At 39.0% G+C, this 23,226-nt stretch overlaps 1 protein-coding gene across 4 annotated transcripts in view; it reads right to left on the bottom strand.

The window, feature by feature from the left end:
* Positions 1 to 23,226, bottom strand: part of itpr1b (inositol 1,4,5-trisphosphate receptor, type 1b) — an 87,370-nt gene that overhangs the window by 63,846 nt on the left and 298 nt on the right. For 2 of the 4 annotated variants that reach the window (XM_035662450.1, XM_035662454.1), the window contains exons 2-17: positions 22,107 to 22,220; positions 18,672 to 18,742; positions 10,468 to 10,583; positions 10,249 to 10,335; positions 8,446 to 8,604; positions 6,903 to 7,001; positions 6,631 to 6,714; positions 6,277 to 6,423; positions 5,917 to 6,021; positions 5,678 to 5,722; positions 5,541 to 5,570; positions 4,835 to 4,989; positions 861 to 960; positions 615 to 775; positions 289 to 430; positions 36 to 194 (exon numbers count right to left, since the gene is read on the bottom strand). In XM_035662450.1, coding sequence (XP_035518343.1) covers positions 36 to 194; positions 289 to 430; positions 615 to 775; positions 861 to 960; positions 4,835 to 4,989; positions 5,541 to 5,570; positions 5,678 to 5,722; positions 5,917 to 6,021; positions 6,277 to 6,423; positions 6,631 to 6,714; positions 6,903 to 7,001; positions 8,446 to 8,604; positions 10,249 to 10,335; positions 10,468 to 10,583; positions 18,672 to 18,742; positions 22,107 to 22,198 — 1,752 coding nt within the window. In that variant the 5' untranslated portion in view covers positions 22,199 to 22,220. The remainder of the gene's footprint in view (positions 1 to 35; positions 195 to 288; positions 431 to 614; positions 776 to 860; positions 961 to 4,834; positions 4,990 to 5,540; positions 5,571 to 5,677; positions 5,723 to 5,916; positions 6,022 to 6,276; positions 6,424 to 6,630; positions 6,715 to 6,902; positions 7,002 to 8,445; positions 8,605 to 10,248; positions 10,336 to 10,467; positions 10,584 to 18,671; positions 18,743 to 22,106; positions 22,221 to 23,226) is intronic. The other 2 variants (XM_035662453.1, XM_035662455.1) reach the window with 1 other exon arrangement.

Here is a 23,226-nt window from a genome sequence, read left to right as displayed (position 1 = left end):
TCAGGGGTCAGAGTTGAGCTGTTGTGTCCACCTACCTGGTTCTTCCTGTAATCCTGCTGGGAATGACGTAACACTCTGTAGCAAAGCCTGCAAATATGTCTGAAAGGAGCGTGGCGCTGGTCTCCAAGCTCCTCCAGTCGCAGCATGGGACCATCACCGCTGTCTGTAAAAGGGGCTTGGAGAAGTTTGAAAATCTGAAATGGAAATGGAGAGTTTTGACACCCAGAAATGTAGTTAATCATGAACTTTAAATCAGTGCCATAACAGTCTCCGATTTTTAAGACCAACCTGCTTCAAGATATTCTGCTCTCTCATGAGTTTTTGTCTTTCTCTGTTAGGTTTGTTAACCATGATCTCCAAAACATCCTGACCACTGTTGGGGATGTCCACCACAAAGAAAACCAGATCTTCCAAGAGCTTGGTCACAAACCTGAAGAGTGTACAAGTGAAAATGTAAACAGTAAAAAATTACAGACAGCTTTAAAAGAAGCAGCTACTTTAGCAGCTACAACTACTAATTGAAATCTATACAAATATATACATAATAACACCATATACATAAAACAGAATGCTGTAGTATTTAATGTCTACAGCTGATATCTGTCCCCACATACCTTCTTTCATTTTGTGTAATGGTGCCCTTTTCAAGCTTGCCAGCGATGGACGCCAGCACTTTACTCGCATCATTGGCAAAGTCCAAATCACGTACTTCTGCTGGTGGCACTGGTACAATGGCAAAAGCTTCCTTGTCCTCTTTTACTGCTGATGTTCCAATCTGGAAAAAAATCAATTGTTTTTAGTATATCTGTTAAGAAAACCTAAGCTGTGCTATATATCTTGACCTAGCCATCACTACTCACCCGTAACATAACAGGTTTCTCCTCCTCTTTGTCAATGGGGTTGTTGGTGCTGTGAACCCACGTGTTGGTGCACAAGTGTCTTAGCCTCACATAGGAGCTCCTAAAAAAGGAAATTGTTTGAGATGATAAGAAAATAAATAAACCTACAGGGCACAGGAAAAGGTATCATAGTGCTTCAAATGTCTGACAATGTTTGATCCCTGCAACAACCTGAATGGCCATCAACAGCCATTAGTCATATCAAAGTGTCAATTTGAGGGTGAACCTGCTTTTGGAATCTAGCTTGTCCTTCAGTAAGACACTGATTTCTTAGTTTTTCTTATCAGAGGATTGTTTCAGCACCATTTACACCAGTGTTTGTAGGAAACTCATCCCAAGACGAATATAAGGAGGTTTAACAGGCTCATTAAGAAGGCTACCTCCATTGTAGAGTTGACATTGGTTTTTCTTGAGGGAACTGTGCGTAAGATATTAAAGAAATGTAAGTGAAATCTCTTCATTTTAGATACACTTTGAGCTTTCCTCTAGAGCCACCCTCATTCCAAAACATAAACTGCGTACACAAGACACTGTATTTCACAGTCTGATGGAACAATTGCTAACAAATTTGATGAGCACATTCATAGCCCTTGAGGGAGTACAACCTTTTCATTTTATTGATCCCATGGCCTTTTCTATAGCACCATACTCAGAGTAAATTAATTAATCATACCCTCTTTCTCTCCCTCATCATGTTTGCGTCTAATAAAGACAAAATTGTAAAAAAAAACAAAATCTCTCCAATGTCAAATCAGCACCTTTAAACAATGCGACTGTTAAAGCTCCATTGAGATGTTAATATTTGTTTAGAGTCAAGGTTCATTAAACTAGCTGCTGGCCTTTACACAGCAGTACCAACATTACAGATGTCTGTGTATCTTGTGCACCTGTTTGTGCGTCTGTGTGGGTGTCTCTCAAAGGTCAGCAGCTACAAGCCTTGACAGGATTGACTGTATTTATAGAGTACCTCCAAAGACATACAGTAAGAGCAATGACATGACATGATGATCGTCTACAAATAACTCTGTGGCTCCGAGCTCACATACATCTCTGATATGCCTGTACCATATGAACCTCCTAGAATCCTAAGGATATCTGGGAATTGCCTACTGGTTGTCCCAAGACTCAGAAACAGAAACATGGGGACGCAAAATTCTGTTATGCAACACAAACCTGGAATAACCTCCTAGTTGATATTAGACTAGACCCTACACCGACCAGTTTTAAGTCAAAGCTAAAAACCTATTTTACACTGCCTACTCTACCGGCCAAATCTTGTCTTCTTAGTTTGGGTTGTAAACAGCTTTAATTTTTATAACTTTAATTTGTTTTGATTTAAATCAAATTGTGCATCTAAATGTGACAATATTTAATGTGTTCTTTAATGTTTTTATTTCCGCTTGATTTAAACTGCAGTAGTTTACTTATTTTTTTAATATCTTCTATCACTTGCCTGTACACTTTTTTAAATTGGAAATCTTTTGTCTTTGCTGTACTTTTTATTACCCTGTAAAGCACACTGAATGACCCTGATGTAATAAATGTACTATACAAATAAAGTTGTCTTGCTATGCCTTGATTTCTACTTGTCTCTGCCTAGTGGTTTAAACAGACTTACTAGTAACCAACTCCTAAACCTTTACTTGATACTTGCTGTGCTGTGACTAGAACATGATGAATGTCCCATTTACATAGAAGAGGGGGGCAGAATATTATAACACAGTCCAGCACTCTACCACCATTGTCTATGGCCTCATAAACAATGATACAATGATCATAAATCAACACCTCTCTGAAACGGTGCCAACAACAATCTTTAAAGAGAAATATTATGAGTAACACAAAGATTGGATTTTGGCATTAGAGAGGTCCACCTAATAAAGAAATAAGATGGTGTATATACAGTATATCCTTGCAACTCAGAAGTAACAAGTGAGCAAGATAGGCAAACAAACTTCCCTGGTAGGGAAGAGACTGTTTACCATGTGTGTGGCATTACATATTATCCAGTAGTGACCTGTACAGTATAATCTACCCTCCATTAAGCACTAAACCTTTACACATAGTAAAGTCTGAGCCAACTACGTCTTTCACACCTGCTGCACGTGTGTGAGACTGCGGGTGTGACTGTGTGTCTGTAGCTTGTCAGGCCTTCAGAACAGGCAGCAGAAGGTAGTCATAATCTTGGAAGGCATTACGTAAACGCCTACTAAAGCTAACAGGCTTACCTTTGTGTACCGGTTTTTCCACGCATTAATTAGTCCCCTGGTAAAGTTTGAGGGACATGGTTATTTCAGGTAGGAATGGGAGGCGCTAGCAGCAGCAGCCTGCAGCATGCAGGAACGCACCTGACTGTGTGACACAATGAAGGCTTTGACACAAGGTGGACCACTTCTGTTTTTATCTGATGTGTAGTGACAAGGACAAACGTGCCATTGTTATTTTAGAACTATGCATTCCATCTCACACAATAGTGTCAACAAGAACGAAGGAACCAACAGAGTCGCATTACAGATGTACAGTCAGCCTAAGAACAGTCAGTAGCAAATAGTAGCAAGAAACTACATGAAATATAACATCATTTTCATCCTAACTTAAACTTTTTTTTATTGCAACATCAAATATAAAATTCAGTTTGAATGATTTCAACTAACCTGGAAGTAAAGAGCAGATGTATTATTTGCGTTTGAGTGCTTACACAACAATTGCTTGTGGTCTTGTCAGACAAGTACATGTGTCCTTCATGGCATTTTTAAATTTAGTTTGCCCTCCCTCTTGTGCCTACAACCCACGCCTATCCTCAGCCTGATTACAATGGTAAATAGTAAATGGACCTGTACTTGTATAGCATCTTCCTAGTTTCCTATGCACGGCATCAGGAGCAATTCGGGGTTCAGTATCTTGCTCAAGATACTCGACATGTTCCCAGAAGCTGGATCAACCAAAACCAACAACCTTCCACTTAGGGGACGACCCGCTCTGCCTCTGCGCCACAGCCGCCCCAATGGTTTCCTATTTTATATCATAGTGAGACCTTTCTTGCTCTCATACACCAACATTCACACTCACAAAGGCATCGATGATTGCTTTACAAATAAGAGAAAGCACAAGACAATTGAGACTCCACTTTGATGGCATGACGACTTAAAAATAAACAATACTAAATTGACTATACACTGGGGAAGTCTGCATAGAAGCCAAAAATCTACCCCATGAAAAGCCACAGAAGTAATTAACGTCTGATGCCTGAAAAATAAATAAAATACTTCATAGATACTGTATGACCAAACAGAAAATTAGGCAACAATCTAATTTGAATGTCAAGTCGATAAGTGACGAGAACAAACAGCTGGTAACCCAGACATAACAGACTCTACATTACAAATGGGTTCTTGTCCATAGTTGCAAAACCAGACAAATCCTTGTTACCTCCCTAATGTTCCAAATTCCCCTTCAGCCCTATATGAGTCAAATGTGTACTACAGCCATTGTTTGATTTGTTGTAGTCTTGACATCATTGTGGTCTTTTTGCTTTGATGATTTGGTGTTGAGATATTTGTCATTCCACCCATTTCCCTTTCATATTTTCCAACATCCCTGATGATGTTGTTTCCATTAAACGGCAGAAATGTTTCCCCCCGAGGGGACATTATCTTTGTCTCTAATATTTTAGTTTTACGTCTTCTTCACTTCTTAGCAGTCGTGGGCACGTTTGTACAATGCCTTTCACATTTTTACATATACAGACCAACATTGTTTTCACTCTGTAGTTGTAATTAGAGGAGTGAAGATTATCACGTATGGTATGTATCCTTAGATGTCCTTAAGTCATGTTCTACCTCTGTGATATCTGGAAGTTATGTACATTTCAAATGAATATAAGCACTCCTGAAGAAGTAATGATGCTTGGTGTGTGGGTATACTGTGTATTATACCTGGGCACCATGGAGTCCCCGCCTCTCAGAGTAGTAGGGTCCAACTCAAAGATAGAGGAGATGTCCATGCCATCGGGAACAGGCACCAAAGTGTACATGATCTTCTCCTGTGGAGCTCGCAGACGACCTCGTAATGCTTCATTATCTGCGTCCAGCTAGAGCAAGACAACATGCAGTGAAAGCACTGGCTACAAACTGCAGTGAAGTTCACAAAATATGTATAGAGCACTGACAAAATATGCAGTCCTCAGCCATGATGAAACCAAGAAGTATGCATGTCTTCACTTTAACCTACTAGTCACCACTGAAGCTGATTTCAGAAATTAGCTTTCACTCTTGACTGAAGTAGTGCAAAACAATTAAAAACACGGTCATCATTTTAGATTGTTGGGCCTTGTTGGCACATAGTTGTGAACGACAGGTACACACAACCCCCCTGTTGTTAAGTATGGTTTGTACAACACTGCCACCTAATGGTAATTTTTAGTGAGATCGGCTAAGATGATGGCATGGTGACACCCTGTGGTCATCTACTGCAACTAAAATGAAGGAACATACAACCTAGATGAAAAAGGTATTGATAATTAAGGGTGCCGAAAGAGAAATTGGACAACAAAGCAGCAAAGACAGTGTGTGACGTATGTGCAGACATGACAATGATTTTGTGCTAGGTCTCTGCAGCCAAATAAAGATTATATAACAGTACCTGGAAATTAAAGGGTGTAAAGTCCACCACCTAGAGCAGAAAGCAAAGATCCAGCACAGAATTGAACAGATTAGATCAATAGCTGTGGGGCAACGTGACGTTGCTAAGCGCTCAAAGGAGAAGAGATCAAGTCTTACCGAGGACCGCTGCTCTGCGCTCTCCTCTTCAAAGTCTGGATTCACCTGGGAAACGCACCCGCATGTCACATATCATCCTCCACATCATTCATTTCAACCTGTGTTCACTGCACTGGGAATGTATCACTATTTATCATTATTATTCACTATGTCTCTTTATCCATCCACATATGTATGAAAGGCAATGGGTACAGAATTATAACAGTGTAAGATAAAAAGGTAAGGAAGTTGACACACACCTCACCCATCTCAGCAGCCAAATAACACCCTGTGGCCAAGTGTTTAAACCTGAACAGGCTGTTCCAGTAGCCTGCACCTCCCCTACATGGGTCATGGTGGACCACCTGGCAATGGGAAAGGACATGGAAACAAAGGCATAAGTCTAGTATCAAATTGGCTGCATTATTTGTGTTATACGAGTATGATTACTTCTGTTGCACTGGAGCAATATAAACAATGTTAAGTGTTCCCTCTTCCATGGGTAGGGCACTGTCATATCATTAACCGAATAACTAAATGCCTAGTCTTAAAGGCACAATGACAGACAAACACCAAAAAGTGAATTAGCAAATTTTATCTGGAGAACATGTTGTGCTAACCTCCACTTCCCACAGTGCTTTGCTGCTGGTGGCAGAAGTGGCAGACTGCCGGCCGGTTGTTCTAAGAAAAACATACTGCTTCTTCCTGTGGTCGTCACAAGTGAGGAACTTCTCCTGCTCTGCATGGAACAACCGGACTACATCACCCTGTGATGACATACACACACACACACGCACACACACAATGCACAGTATGACACATGTCAATATTTTATTGTAGTTTGTATTATCTTGCTGTTCTCACATATTGTGTTTAAAAAGTTTTACCATGATTTATATTAAAATGTCAGCAAATGAAGGTGCATTTCACAAGGGTATTTGTGACAACTGATTACTATAAGTGAGGGTACCTACCCCTTTGAGTATTGTTTCCTTGTTGTCACTCCATTTCATAAACAGAACAACTTTCCAACTTGTGTTACAATTTACAGAATTAACCTGAAAGGCAGAAGAAATAAGTGTGTGAACAAAGTGCAGAAAGGTTCAAACATGTAATTTCATAAATAATTTTTATTCATATTATACAATGCAAGCCTTTGAACGTTTCAACATTTCATATTCCACCTTAATGAAGCAAATGTAGAATGTATCTTGTGTCTTATTTACTGTACAGCGTGTTTATGTACCTCATTGCATCCTGGGTTGTCAACCAGCTGGTGGCTGCTGGCATGTAGAGGTTGTCCTGCATTCACAGGATTAAGGACCACTTTATCTCCAATCACCACCTGCAGCAGCAATATAAATACACAGACTTACTGCTTTCAACTTAGTATTTAGTTGAGTTAAATTAAATTAAATCAAAGAGAATCTGTCACTCAGAAAGTAACAGAGTAGTACATTATCAACTAGAATGTTTTAAATTAACATATTTAAATACAGACTCATTGAGTGAAGGGCAATAATAATCTTAAGACAAGATGAAATACTGCTGCTTTGGGGGCCACTGTGTAGGAATGAGCACTCTATTTAAATTCCAAACCACAAGTATGTCACATCCCAAGATATTAACCATCACTCTTCAACACTGCAATTCCCTTTCCTCACAAGGTTAACACGTAGGTTACACTCAATCATGCTAGCCTCGTGATAAGCACTAGGGGGAGTCGTGAACCATAACGTGTGTGAAAGAACTGGATAAGACAAAGAATCACTGAGGTGTAGCCCTGACCCTGAGCATCACTCACCAACCACAAAGGAATGTGTACTGTAGGCATATGCAGCAAGCACCAATAAACAAGTTTTGGTCCAATCAGTAACTTATTTGTGTTTGCTCACACCACTGAGTGAACACGCTTTAAGATCAACTCTTAGTTGTCCTCCAGCCCAGCCCTGCACATTGCCTGTCCTCATTCCCCAAGGGGATTAATAAAGTGTACCTTAAATAGCAAATTAGCCATCTTAACTCAGAAGACCATCAAAGGTTCATGTGTCTACAGCACGATATATTACGTACTTTCTTACATATGCAGTTGTATTCCTGTAGAAGACCTGTAAACAGACTTTAATCACCTCTGAAACAACGCACTACAACGTATTAAATAAATATGGTTTTATGTATATTATTCATTATTTTCTTTCATCAACACAACATTTTTATAAAACTATACATCACTATCACAATTATGGTCTTCGTCCTAATGCTTTTGTGTCCAACATTATCTACTGAACTGCAACCTGCAAGTGAACCTAATGCTAAATCATTGAGGCCTTTCCATAACTAAAAAAATGGTATGAATGGATAAATGATAACCAATCATGTATGCAGTGGTTAACTCAGTTAACCTTGTTGGACAGGTAGTAAAAATGCCACTCAAACTCAAAGCGTCTGAAAATTCTCAGTTGTGTCCCAAGCAAACCATAGAAATTGTTGATGTGATATATCTTATCCTAAAACCAAAAACAACTAACTAACACATCAGTTTGTTGGCAGTTCCTCATGCTTGGAAAACTGAGCATAACTGAACAAAATGAAGGACAAGGTGCAGCCTGAACTGGTGCTCAGATCATGCTAATTGTCTTCTGTCGTTAATTCATTCTGTCTTAAAACAACAAGCTAAATGTGAGGCCGTGTGACTTCTGTTTTCAAACCCTGTGAAAAGACTAAAAATACATCCTTAATTTCTCCTACTGAGCATAATTAACTTGAATCCCACACCCCGCTCTACCCACACTGTCTCCCAGGGATCGCAGCTTGTAGAAGGGCTGGATGTAGAACCAGGATCCCTCATTTCCCGCTGAGTCCAGAGTTACTCTCATGGCATTTTTCTCCAACAATGCAGGTAGGCGCTTGTTCACTGTCAGGTATTTATTGCTTTTCAAGTGTAGCAACTGTTGGCGAAAGAAACAGTGTTACATAGTTCAAAGAGATGTAGCTTCAATCAATGACATAATGCAGACAGTAGGTGGAACAAAGATGGAAATATATCAAGAGTGGCACAAGGGGACCCAAGGGAACACTTCACTGAAAATATGCATCCCCGGAACGGCTTGGTGTCTTTATTTCTTCTCAAAATTATTTAGGTACTTGAAATCTCTTATCGTTAAATGCTTCTCATGACCTCTGTTGGTTCACCCATTTAATCAACAGTTCCCAGACCTGTCAAAAATAATCTAGCACCAACTAGACTGGAATCATTTAAGTACTGCATATTTTTGGGGCCCATAGCCAACTTAACTAAATGCTCAACTTAATCCTACAACGTGATATATGGTGAGCCAGTGAGTTTGCAGAGTAGACCCAATGACACTTTAATACAGACTTATGCACTTGGCACTTTGCATCAGATAGTAGAACATTATATGTAACAAAGTTAGACAACCCTTGCAAGTAGGGGTGTAAGAAAATATCAAAAAACATTGTATTACAATATCATATTTTGCTTGTGATATTATATTAATTCTTAAAAACACTATTGATTTTTTATGTTTAAACCACCAACCGCTAGATAACATTGTTGTAAACGTATTTTTTATTTTATGTTGTGGTGTGTTCTAAAATTGGATTTTTTTAAAGCAGCAATAAGGAGCTTTCATGTTGTGTTGATTCTGGCTAGTGTTTCTACAACTTGTTTTATTTGATTACAAATTTTATGATGCAGTTATATGCCGTTATGTGGAAGTCATATGTGAGGCATTAGTAGTCTTCCATAAAAAGCTAAAAACTCTTTGTAGTGGATTTAAATCTTAATATATTGAATTGTAATGCCTGTATCGTGATACATTAGTGAGGGGCAGTATGATTTGATTGATTATTATTGATTACACAAAATGATAAAAAAAAAATATGAAGGAATCAGAATGCAGGAAACAGCTGCAGAATGTAAAACATTTTTAAACAACGCAGTAAAAACAGAACAAAAAAATACTAAAGACATGCCAGCAACTCTAACATCGCTTCCTTTTCAAAACAAAATGTTTTAAAATAGTTGTATAAACACTATAGATTGACATATAAAGTATTTTAAGTATTAAAATGATATATTTCTCAAACAAATGAGTTACAGCCATGTTTCAGCTGTGCATTGGTATGGCAGTATATGAAAAATGCATATCACATGGGAAATTAAAACCAGTATATCGGTTCACATGATATATCGCCAATATTACCAAATCATATCACCAGATATGTGTCAATGCTCAGCCTGACTTGCAAGGACATTTTCAAAATCTAAGTTTAAAATGATTTCCAATGGCAAACCAGGAACCAACTGGTGTTCACTTTATTACTAGAATAACAGTTCAATACAGCTGTGTATTGCTCTCTCCCTTGACCATTCTGGGTTTAGATGATCTCATACCTGTGTGCAAACTATTCCTGGGCAATGAGCAAAGCAAGATAAGACAGACAACTTTATAGTTGTGGGTGGTGGCAATTATTTAAAACTCATCACAGTCAATGTTATCATGCACTGTCAAACATGGTGCTGCAGTTCTATTAACCAAAGCACCTTATCTCATAGGTTCCTGACAAACCTGAATGACATTTCCATACTGGATGACGGTTCCCAGCAGCTTGCGATTTTCAGACTCATTCTGCTTCTTCTCCAGGTCAGCAGCATGCTAAAACACAGAGCAGGAAGCAGAGATGCTCAAGAATACAAAAAAAAAAATTACAATTTCTAAAAAGAATTATGCTACATACTCATTTCACATCAATACAAGAATAGCAGACAAATTAGGGTGGACACATACATGGAGTTTGTTGAGGAGGACTGTGTCAGTGGTGCTGTTGCCTCCAGGTTTTGCCGCCTTCCAGAACTGTTTCTGTGCTGAGTATCTGTTCATAGGACACAGTCTGAAAAGGCAGTCTGAGGAAAGAAGGCGAGAGGGAAAGGGAAAGAGCCAAACCTCATCATTTAGTATTAGATTTCCTCAGCAAAAATAGACACCAAAATCCTCCACATAACTCAACATAAACAAATCCAAATGTTTGCTGTAACCTCTTCTTTTACTTTTGCTACAGAGCAAAAACTTCCACTTGTATACAAGAAACATTAAAATTGAATGGAAATACTGCATTGAAATTTCTGGGGCCGTTTATACTCACACACAGAAGGAAGCTTTTTTTCATTTTTAGACCTCTGTGTGTCTCTCTCCTCGTGTCCTTCCTTTAGGCCAAAACAACCCACTAACCCAAAAATATTGTGGAATACATTATTCGATCTTCCTATGATGTGAAAATAGGCCATGAAATGGTGTAGATCTGCTAATGTGGCCATCAAGGAGCATCAAGGCTAGGTTACTAACCGAGCAGAGAGAATACCAACGAGCAGATTCTGACCATGGAGGGATATGAAGGGCAATTCATGCTGAAGCTCATTTCTATTTCTACAAACAAATAATGTGTTTAATGATTAATTTCATATTATTTATTTATAAATCTATGGATATTTCTCCTTATCAATTATTCAATATGTCATTATAATTGACAAAACATTGTTCAAACCTAATACATTAAGAGATTATAGAATAATAAAATGACATCGTTGATGACGTTTGACATCTCAACAACAAACAACATTTTGTGGACTAACCGGGACAGCTACTGGGTCACATTATTTGCACTATTGATGCTTTCAGACATCCCACCCACATTCAGTCCAAACTACTTGCCAAAACTTCACACCTCATCTCACACATACACATTTTAACAATGGAGACTTATTTATAACAAGACATTTATTTTTCCTTGCTCAGCTGAACAACAACAATATACGGTTTCAAACTAAAAAATATCTGCCAGAAAGGCGAAATATGCAAAACATGTCCTTGTTGTATAGCTGTGCACTCTGTTTAAAGTGGAAGGAAAGAATGCAGGGAAAAACACTATGATCACTTTAGAATATAAATATGACAAAATGTTTCAGTAATTAGTTGTCATTGTCTCTGAATGCACATGGTATACCTGTATGCTAACCACAACAGGGGACCTGATCAAGGAATCAAGGAAATGTATTCTTCATTATACAACACAAGGCTGTATAATCAAATAAAGTTTGTAGTTCCTTCTGCGTTTGAGCACCAAGCAGGTACAAATAGGGTAAAAATAGCCATCAACACAAGAGTCTCCAGAGATTAAGCATCATGGGGCATGGGAAGGAGGAGAGGAGGCCAAGGACCAATGAAGGAAATGGGGCACTAGGAGAACATCTGTCTGCCAGGGATGAGCAATTGGGGTTATGGAGAAAGAAAACTAGGAAGAACGTGGATTTCAGGCAGGGAGGTGTAAGGCAGAGGGTGGCTTCTAAAAGAAGAGATAATAATAAAGCTTAATTCATGTTTGTTGAATTAGGTTTTACTAAAAACAAAAACACATGATGCAACACAGAGAAGTTAAATATTAAGACACTGAAGTCACTAATAAGAAAAGAAGTTGATGCTGTTATGCTTAAATTTGAATTTGATACTACCGTGCAACACTGAAAAATGCAGTTCTGTCTTTATTTTTGCTGTTCATTGAAATATTTGAACCTTGGTTTAAACTGCTGAGAAACAAAGAGGTACGATCCAATCTTCTTCTGACAACAAACTCTGCAGCCAATAGACACACCGGGTACACATTTAACACCAGCTAGCAGGTAGTTAAGAGCTGTGACTGAAATCCAAACCACACTTGCGTCCCGCGGATACGGAGTGTGAAATGTATGCTCTAAATATAGGGACAATATGGTGAAGGCAAATGATATTCTTGCAGCACAGTGGTTGTGACACAAATTATAAACAAACCTCCTCCTTTGTGTCAGAGGCACTTCATTGTAGAATGTTAAGGTTTGACTCTGCCTTTAGAAATTTGTTTTTTTTCTCTCGGTGGCGTCAAACAATACAAGGACATATCTTGCCCAGTTTTTATTTTTCGGTTAACGCAACCCCAGGCATCCCGCTAACAAACGGCACAAGCATACGACTTAAACCTACACAAACAAACACATATTAATAAAAATAAATAAATACCAAAAAGGTGGTATATGGAAGTTACAATCAGATAAATAAGTTGAGTAATAAATGAAATAGATAGTTGCAGTAAAACGTTAATAGTTAGGAGCAGTTACTCAAAGACAACAGTCTCCGGGTCTCTCAAAAATAGAGAGGATAGAAAAGCATAGAACTTACTGAATGACTTTTGTGTAGAGAGTTTTAAAGTTTGTGGTTTGCTCCCTCACAGTGAACAAAGACAGTGGCCATTCATCTGAATCGCAGCAGTTACATGGATTTCAACAGAAAAAAAGAAGTGAAAACATTCTAATTTCTTCACCATAATCCACTTTTATTCTGTATAACTATACGCATGTTTAAAACGTTAATATTTTCACAAAATAATGACCAAATATGCTGCTTCTGTGTTAATCCTCACGCATGACTGTTTTAAGCTCCCAAGAGGGCACGTGGGTAGGCTGGCTTATGTCAGTCTCTAGTTGTTGACTGTTATAGTTCACTAACCCCGGCAGCTAACTGTAACAGTAACTTCCTCTATACAACAAAACACTAACCTTGTGTTCTCAAGCTTCTACTCTGCCATGATCAGTTTTGTTTTCAGTGAATGACACTAGCCATTTATTAGCAGCACCACAATTGACGGCTCACTGGTCTTGTCTGGGTCGCCTTAGTTTCCACATCAGGTTATTATAAGAATATGTGCCTGCATGACTAGCTACTGCTTAGGGTAAATGGTGTTTTTTGTCCGTGTTTTGTAGTTTGGATAAACTGCCCTTGTAAATATAGCTACAATCATTTTAGTCTTTAACATAGATCCATTATTACGTGATCTATTATATGTAATCAGCTCCAGATCAAGGTGATGTATAAAGCTGTAGCATGTGTTCAAGGCCACGTTTGTTTTAAGCATTCCTTGCATGCAATGTTATCTCTTTCAGGGAAATAGAGAGAACAAACTCACATGTGAGTCTTTTAATTTACATCCTCAAGACTTGTTTGTGTGTTTTGTGTTAGCCTTATTACAAAAGGAACATTTACCGATGTTAATTGGATTTTAGGAGCATTGCTTGGATACATAGACAACGCATTCGTAATATGCGTGTCATTTAGGGGTTTTACTACAGTTTTGCGACACATGGCCTGCCTGTTTACGCTCTGTGTGTTGTAAACAAACCACCTTGCCAGTTGTTTGCAAGGCTGGAGTAGAGATGCATGCTCAAAAGAGAAGCCCACATTTCTGGTCAGAAGGAGAAACACACGTACTTTTAAATGTTATGAATGAGCAAATATTGCAATGCCGAACTGCTGAGAAGGAGGTTGAGTGAATGAAAGAGGGAGGCTGTGTTCACACGGTCAAACAAGTTCGCCACCGGTGAAGAACTTTGAAAAAACTCTCTTCTGATGCAAAGAGGAAAAATTACTTGAGCAGATCCAGCTGTTCCACTTTTACCACAGGAGCAACATGACTGAAGTTTGAAAAAGAGGGTAAGGGAAGGAAAAGGAGAGAGGGGAAAGGAGGAAAAATCCTTTGTAGGACACACGGTACGTCATTAACATGTTAATCGAAGTACTCAGAGTCGCATTTAAAGCAGACTATTAGGGGCATATTCATTTTCATTAGCCATCTAAACAGCTTAGTAGAAATACTGTCTTCGGAACAAGGGCAAATAACAGAATATTTTGTGCATGTAAACGCAGTCATGTGTTTTACTAGAAACAATATCGTGGTTACTCTGGAAAGTTCAAAGAACATGCCATCAGCTGTTAGAACAACTTGCACAAACTCATAGACAGCCCTCCTGAAATGCTTACAGAAAACAGTACATACAAAGTCTGACACACAATCAAGATGCATCACGTAGCACAAGTTCAAATGTACATCCTAGGTGAACCTAGTATCTCAGTAATTGTATGACCTTTAACAATTTCTGGATGGATGTAACACTTGTGACAACATGAAGCTAGAGTCTCCTGCATACACAGATTCCCTTGATCTCACAAAGCTCTGTGTTCATACATAAACAAGGAAAACTCATTTCTAACAAGGCAATTTCTAACCCTAACCTAAAACTAATTGTAACCTAAACCTTAAACCCAAGTCTGAACCCTCAAATGAAGATCTGTCTGGTAGTGAGGACTGGCTCAAGATGCCCTCACTACCAAGGTCTCAAACTCAATTTGGTCCTCACGAAGATGTATGTACACATTCACATAAACACACTTAATGTCATATATAAGCCACTCAGATCATAGAGAAAGAAGTAAGGTTTAAAATGCTGTGTTACAGCTCACCGCGATAGACTATTTAAATAGCTTAGGTGTGCTATTAATAATCACAGGGACGTTGGGATTTAGTCCCGGTACGCTTTGCTTCTGTTTAACACTGGCCTTATAAGAGAGGTGATACTGAAACCTGTGGTAGAGTTAACATATCCTCACAATACCTCTAAATTTTTTAAACACTGACTTAATTCAGTAAATGTCTAAATATGCCATAATAATAATGTGAAAACTATGTTCTTAAAAGTTTTTTTTCCAAAATAATAATAATAATAATAATAATAATAATAATAGCAGCAACAGTGCAATATGTGGCACCATCCTTTTTTATTTATGTGTAGTTGCATATCTGACAAAGTGTGACTAGGCAGGGTTACTCTGCCATTACTGCTGTTGTGCTGTGTTGAACCAGAGCTTTGAATATGATTTGAATAGTGCAGTTAGAAACAGACAAGTGATGTTGTCTCTTTGCATGCTGAAATGGAAAGGCAGTGCCTTGTTTAAATCCATAACACACCTATCACCTATCTGCTGTTCACCCAACAATCCTGGTATAGAAAAATGGCATACAGGCCTCTGAACACAGTGAGTAATAGCTTGCACTTGTACATTTAGTCACCAGTCATGGAAGAGAATATATGATGTCATCCTGAGTATTTACTAGCAACACTTCTGGAACTTGAGTCAAACAAATACTGATTCAGGAGAGGGGGAACTTTGTACAATGAACTGGTAAATCAGCTGTTTTCAAAGCAATATGAGGAAAGTAACAGAGGTTTATGAGGCCAAATCACTGTGCTTGAAACTGGCACACAGATGCATCAGTTCACGTCCATAACATAAACCAACCTTCGGAATTATTTGAATTACAACTAACATGCCCCTTTCTCAATGGTTAAGATGAGAATGTCATGGTTATTTGTGGATTAAACACACAAATAGTATCTCATTAAGAACAGTCCACTCATGTCGATCAAGATTATCATTTTAGGCATGATCAGAGATGCCTCCGCTAAGTGGATATGAAAATTACACCCTTGCATGAAATCTGACCTACCTTTGCAGCAGAGTGTGCAATGGTGACTCAGTTACTTCAAAAGGTAGAGAAAGATTTTGTTTTTGTTCATTTCATCTACCCCGCACTGCACCCCAGTGTCATACCTTCATTTTGTTTATGATTTTAATTTGTTGGTTTAGTAAATATAGGCTACTCTGTGATTAAATGTTATGCAGAAAGCAAATTTTGTGAATTAGACCAACAATTTGACTGAACAAAGAAATGCTTCTTACTTTAATAGGAGTAATTCACAACAAAGATTGTTGAAAACAATGTTGTTCACACCTTTAATGGTCATGCACTGATCTCCAGCAGATCACACTATGCTGTTTAAACATTAAGGATGTCTTTTGGTTTGGCTGCCATGTTAGAGTTCTAGTCTCAGTTCTAGGAAAAATCCATGTGGAATAATCCCACTTCCGATGAACCACCATACCCTGCACCTGCTGTGAACAAACGAGCATTGCCTAATCACTTGAACCGCAAAATCATATGAACAGGGCACACCCTGACAGACCAATCAACAACTGCCTCATTACAAACACTGTTTCCAGATAAACAGCGAGTGAGCACAAAAACAGAAACACGCAGTACGCTCAGTACCGTGGTACGCTTTGAGCCTGTACTTTGTTGTGCTTTTGTACCATTTACTTTTTAACAATATGCTGAAATCCAATAAAAACACTACAATAATACTACTGTATTGTACATGGAAATAGATCATGGGGTACAATTGTTTAAATGGTAAGGGAAACTAAACAAAAAAAAGAAAAGCCATTGAATTTTTTGCCGTGTAGCTGCTGGCTAAACGGTGCAGATGTTCACACTGTCAGGTTAGTGCCTGTTGTTAGATGTTTAGATGTAATGGTAGGTTGCCGTCATGGGTCTGATGCTTAACTCCTATTGGCAGTCTGCCTGAAAGAAATTCATTCTCCAGAAGTAAACAAGAAAAACACTAGATGCAGATAGATACTAGATACGAGTCTAGCAAGTATTCGATGTAGAATTTACTGCTTCACCCTTGGTCATAAAATAAGCTAGGATAGGTAATGTATTTCAAAGGCATCAATTAATCAAATGCGCTGAAAAAAATGGGCCCAGCCAATCATCTCACTTGGACAGATATAAATGACCGACCTATATGCCTACTGCCACACACTCTGCCCAAACCATATATACCATATAAATATATATCTACTCATACAAACCAACTATGTTAGAAAGCACACCTCAAAGTCTTTCTCTTTTTTTGGCATTCTTAAATCAAATAGCCACTAGGTTTGCTAGTATTATCTGACTTATCAGTTATAGATTGCTTCATACTCTGACTCAGCAATTCAGTTCAGGTTGTGACCAAAATGAGCCCATGATACATGATATCAAACAAGCAAATTTAATTACAAATCTATGTTGTGGTAAAGGGATTTAAGAAAATAAAGTCCTCTAGTCAGTGAGTCTCTGTGTGCATTATCCTCTTCCTGCTTATCATGGGGGATGACAGACAGAGCACCAATGACAGGGGCATGTTAAATAAGGTCCTGCAAGGCATCCCATGTATAGAAAAGGTCAATTGAATTTAATCAATTTAGAGAGAGTACACTGTTCTAAGTAGATGGAAATGGCATTGGCAACTGTGTCATTTCACTCTCCATAATTCATTAAAGACCTCTTTCGGAAACCTGCCAAAACATCTCGGAAGCCAAATTGATACACTCAGTGGCTACACATTAACTACACCTGTCTTGTGTAAAACAGACCGCAGTTGATTGTGTGATGGTGTGCCAAATATTTTCTTAGGCCCTTTCTCCCTAAGTGAGTCTATCTGAATGCAAAGCACTCACTGACAATGTAGCAAACCACGTGATCGGGGCTATGTATAACCCTTACGTACGTGCTTTAACGTAAAGCACCTTTTGGTAGAAGGGGGCGGTCACAGCATGAATGCATGGTATAAAATCTGCAGGCACTATTGAACCAACACCAGTATGAAGCCACAAGAGCAGAGCAATGCCTCAAAGAATTCCAGCTGTCCTGAAGTCAAAAGGGGCTCTTACCCAGCGGCCACCTACTCTACTATTACTTTTTAGTAAAGATCTAACAGCATGAAGAAGCAATATTAGGAGAGAATTATGCATTTATTTATACTCCTGCAACACAAACAATGTCCCAAACGACGTAACAGAGAATCATCTAACCAACCCTTAAGCAATGCAATCCTCTGCAATATGTGCTGCCAAACTAAAAAAAAAGAAAAAAGACACACAACTGAACAGAGACTGGCACAAGTCAGTGCCAATCCTATCTACTTGTATCTAAGTCTGTCTTATCTTGTATCTTCCTACAGCATTGATTTAATTCAACCTTTATTTAGCCAGAACATCACTGAGATTAAAAATATGATTTTTAAAGTGTCTTGGTTGCAATAGGCAGCAATGGCCACAACTGATGGGAATTGATTTAACAGATACTTGGTGGAGGCTTTTCGTAAATGTACCATGAAACCGTTGGATAACTTTGTAGAAGCATTGCTAATGTGAAACATTTTTCTTTACATCACTTCTGATTTACTATCCTTGCCCTAGACATCAAGCTATCATTATGTAAGTAAGTGATTTTGAGGACTTACCTCTGAATTTCTTGGGTGGGTTGTTGAGGTCGCCTGTGTCTGGTTGTACCACACAGCGGTCATCGACCAGCCTGGGGACACAGCCGTCATTATGATGAGTCAATCAGAAAGACACATGCAACTTCAGCAGACTTTAAATCTCAATGCACCCTGTAACACCTTTCATTCTCCATACATGGACAAACACACAATTCTCATGCTAATGAGGGTAATAATATAGCGAATAGAAATCGAGTTTTTCTCTGGTCATTTTGTTTACAACAACGCATCAAATTATAGACAGATTCATTTCTAGACAGGCTAGTGACACGATTGGAAGACATTACGTTTACGGTTCTGAGATTGCAGACAAACAAAACTGCAGATAAACCACTACACACCATTACCATGACAACCATCTCCCAGAGACGGTACACAGCGGTCACTAAGACTTTTTCACAACATACAACAGGAGAATCACAGGTGTATTCACTGTAATAACATGTGCGAATGCCCACTAACTGGCCTAGGAACTTACCCTACGAATCAGGTGTTTTATGAGTGGGTCCCTGCTTTGGACATGCACGTGGGTCACACAATACACAGTCCTGTCAACAGTGTTAGAGCATTCTGCTAATCTACACGTGGCAGTAACACCACAAGACCCGCAGCAACGTGCCAGCAAAGGCAGTGCAGAAGAAGAAGACTGCTAACTAGTAAACATGGATGTAAACAATGCTGGAGTTTTGGTGAGTAACACTATTTGATTTTTGTTTACAGGAAAACTCCACAGGGAACCTTTAAATGGAACAGCGCCATAATTAAGATCATTAGTAACACCTGTGCTTTTGCTGCTGTGTCAAGTCTCAATCTCTACGGAGGAAAAAGGCCTTCTGGACACAGAAACTGCTTGATTCAGTCAGTGTCAGCTCATTCATGACGCCTGAATGGCAGGATAAAGACGTATATCATTGTACTGACAACAAACCTTACACTGAAGCTTAATATTCTCCAGCAACTGAGTTCAGCGTTGGTCTTATGTAAGGCAGTCTATCCCTCTGAAAGAGTGTAATCCACAACACTAAAAAAGGCCATGCTAACATAGCTTTCTGAAGTTTCAAATGAATGGAGCAAGGGGAACAGGTTTCCTCCACATTCCTGCCTGAAATGAATATATTTAGTATGATGAAAACAAATACATGTTGTAACATGAGCTGTCAACCAAGGACTGAGAGGATAAGGCTATAGATTTCTCAACTAGGTTGTGATAGATTGTACCATCGCTGTACCTGTAAACAACAGGGGAACCAGGACCTTTCTTAAAGAATGCAACAACAGCGCTACCTTATCATTTTTGTCTTGCAATTTCTCCACACAATATACAATTAATGTAGTACTTTTTTGAGCCTGATAGCACCATGATACCCATGTATTCTGGGGAAACCCCTGGGGATACTATCATAGTAGATCAGCACAAACACAACACTTTAGTAGGATGCTCTAGCTGGTCCAGTCAGTATTATCTTTTTATAGCTCATGCAGTATGCACTGCACCGCAGGAGCACTGTCATACTGAAGGAAGAAAGCACATGGTGTGAGAATCTCCTCTATAGGAATATAGAGCCATAGCCTTCACTGATGCACTGTTGGGCGAAGGTCCAAAAAGAACAGGAGTTTCAAGGGTCATCAGTATCCAAGGTCAAGAAGAAACCTCCTCTTGCATCCGGGATATAGCTCAGCTACATCCCGGTCTTACAGCATCAAGGGTAACGTCCTCCCTGAGCCAGCAGCGGTCCAGGTGGTTGCAGATGTCTCTCAGGGGTCACATTCAGTATGCTGACAGCAAAAGCAACACCTAATACAATAATGCTATTTATAGATACGTCTGCTACACTCGGTTTCTTGAACAGGAGCATTCACATCAGCAGTGGGGGGGGGGATTACTGGGTATAACAATACGAAATGCAAAATTTGACAAATGAGCTGTGTCATGGTGGCAGTCTTCAAAGCTGTGCACACGTTTGTTGCCATGGCGGGTGACGCACAACACTAAACTGCGGGAGAGCCATGGTTTCTGAGAGCTGGCGAGGAGGAGGGCTCGGCCTGGGATTGTGGAGAGTGGCAAATAGAACAGTAACATGACAAGGGGAGGAAGACTGCCGCACTTAAAAAAGGAGGAGAGGACAACACAGATGCTGTGCTTATTGTCACCGTGTGAAGAAAAACAAACACCTCTAGGGTGAAAAACAGCAGGGGAAAAGAGGAAAGAGACGGGCTTGATGCAAGAAAATAAAGTCTGGAAAATGGAGCCTGACGTGCTGCATGATGTGCTGGACAGGGACACTGACATCCATGACTGACTGACTGCATCTTCTTTTAGCCTTCTGTTATTTTGGTGACTGCCACTAGAAGATTTGCACATAATGAGCTGCACTTTAAACTCGTTGCCTACAATTAGGGAGGAGGGAAGACGTCAAGTACTTAAATAAATGGTGCTCAGCATGAAGCAGAAAGAGACAGGATAATTTGAGCTCAGAGTACCGACTGAGCACAGAATATCAAGAAAATAAAAGGAAAGCGATGACTACTGCAGGAACCACCACTTCTCAGATAAGACTACCTTATCCTTTAGAACATTTACAACACTTGGCAGACACTGTTATGAAGAGTGACTCTGTATATTGCTCCATATTAATAGATAAGACGAAACTGTCAGATTAAGGGACAATAGACATTTGACTGATCTTTGAATTTATTAGCTGACCACAACTGCAAGAGATACATAATGTCCATGTGGAAGTCATTAACTTTGAAGTTGAAAAAAAAAGCTTCATTTGGTTCTCCTGTATAGGTTTCTGTTAAAAAAAGTAAAGTTTCTATTATTGAGCAGAAAATTAATACTTGAGCCTAAAGAGGGTTCGGTCCAGTCTAGTCTACATTTTGAGGAGGTGGGTCTTCAGTCTGTGTTTAAAGATAGAAAGGTATTCTGCAATCCTTTTTCTCCATTTCCCTCTCTGGTTTAACTATTAATTCAAGCCCAACTCAGCCTCTGCATACCTCAACTAAAACTGGTATCCTTTGTTTCACTGAAATCACATCACGTTTCATTCTCCATAAAATGTGGAGGAACAAATGGATAATCCTTATACTGACACCTATGTAACTGGGTAAATTATTTACAACCATCCATTACACGAATCCATCCATGATACTACCACATCAACTCAGCACAGCCATCTCTCTGCCTCAAAAGCAGCAACCATGCAGACCATTACACAAGTTACGAGTTTATTTTGTCGCCTGCACTGTGTTATAGTTGTGTGTTCTGCACAGTGGGACAATATTGTCTGAAGCTTATCCATCCAGTGAGCTCACCCGGAATCCTGCAGCATGAGGTAGTGGGGAAGTGGCGATAGTGAAAGGGCCATGAAAACCCAGATAAATAAGCAGACTTACCCTAAAGTGCTGATAAATCCACTGGTGGAGCCCTCTGCATAAAGGGAACAAATGTCCCCAATATGGAGGAAACTGGACATCTTGTCCGACATGCTTCCTCCGGGTCGACTTCACCTGCAAAAGATTGACACCAAAGGTCTTTAAAGCAGTCACTGGATATAGTGGAACTCAATCAAATCATACACGGAAGCATTATTAAATATTTCACTCAACTAGTAAATCAACAGAAGACTGACAAATTCATTATTCCTATAAGTCATTTATTAAGTAAAAATACTAAACATCTGCCTGTTACTTGCTGCACGCACCCATAGGTTGTCAATACCTGATTAAAAGACAGCAGCAGTTATTAGATGATCCTTCATTAGTTTTAAGCCCATCCTCTGAGCACCACCTACTGCAAGATTATGATAACAACTGTGAAGCAATAACCTAAAATGAATATTATTTACTTTGGTATAAACATTTAACAGCCATAAGTCTAACGAATCAATGTTTGTTCATATGTGTAAAACATCTGCATAGAATTATTAAAAATGAAACAATGAAAACGTCCAGATAACAAAACCAAATACTCTGTGTCTGTGCTATTGTTAGCTGTGTGAAACCAATGCATGTACTTCTTCAATTTAGGTCAGCACTCTTTAGTCTGCTTCCAGGTTCAGAGAATATTAGCCTGTGTGAAAACACCCTACACCATTACATTGTTACAGTAGTGGTCTTTCGCTGTTTACAAGGGTGCTGCTCTCGTTAAAACCAGCAAAACTCAATGTATTCTTTAATAACTAAACTTTGATATATACTCACAGTATGCAGCTGTACCATCAAACACAAATGCCTTAGAATGGGCAAAGCACAACATATCAAATGTTTCATGAAATATACGTTTATTTCCAAAATATTAATTTGTGCGTATGAAGCTAAAGGTCCTATTTATCCAGTTTGAGATGTCCCACACCACTCCTGTGACACATACTCAACATGAAGTTTGTATTTTGTTCTGTATAGCCTATTGCCACAATTTGTAGAGTAATTTGAATGTTTTGTGACACATTTGGACGATTGTAAGGTTTTGTGCGATGCCAAATGACACACAAAGATATCTGCTAGCTAAATGAAA

Source organism: Morone saxatilis, unplaced genomic scaffold (assembly GCF_004916995.1).
Source record: "Morone saxatilis isolate NCDOM2014 unplaced genomic scaffold, NCSU_SB_2.0 Contig18, whole genome shotgun sequence".
In the NCBI taxonomy this organism is placed as follows: Eukaryota; Metazoa; Chordata; class Actinopteri; family Moronidae; genus Morone; species Morone saxatilis.
This window is presented reverse-complemented; position numbering and strand designations above follow the sequence as displayed.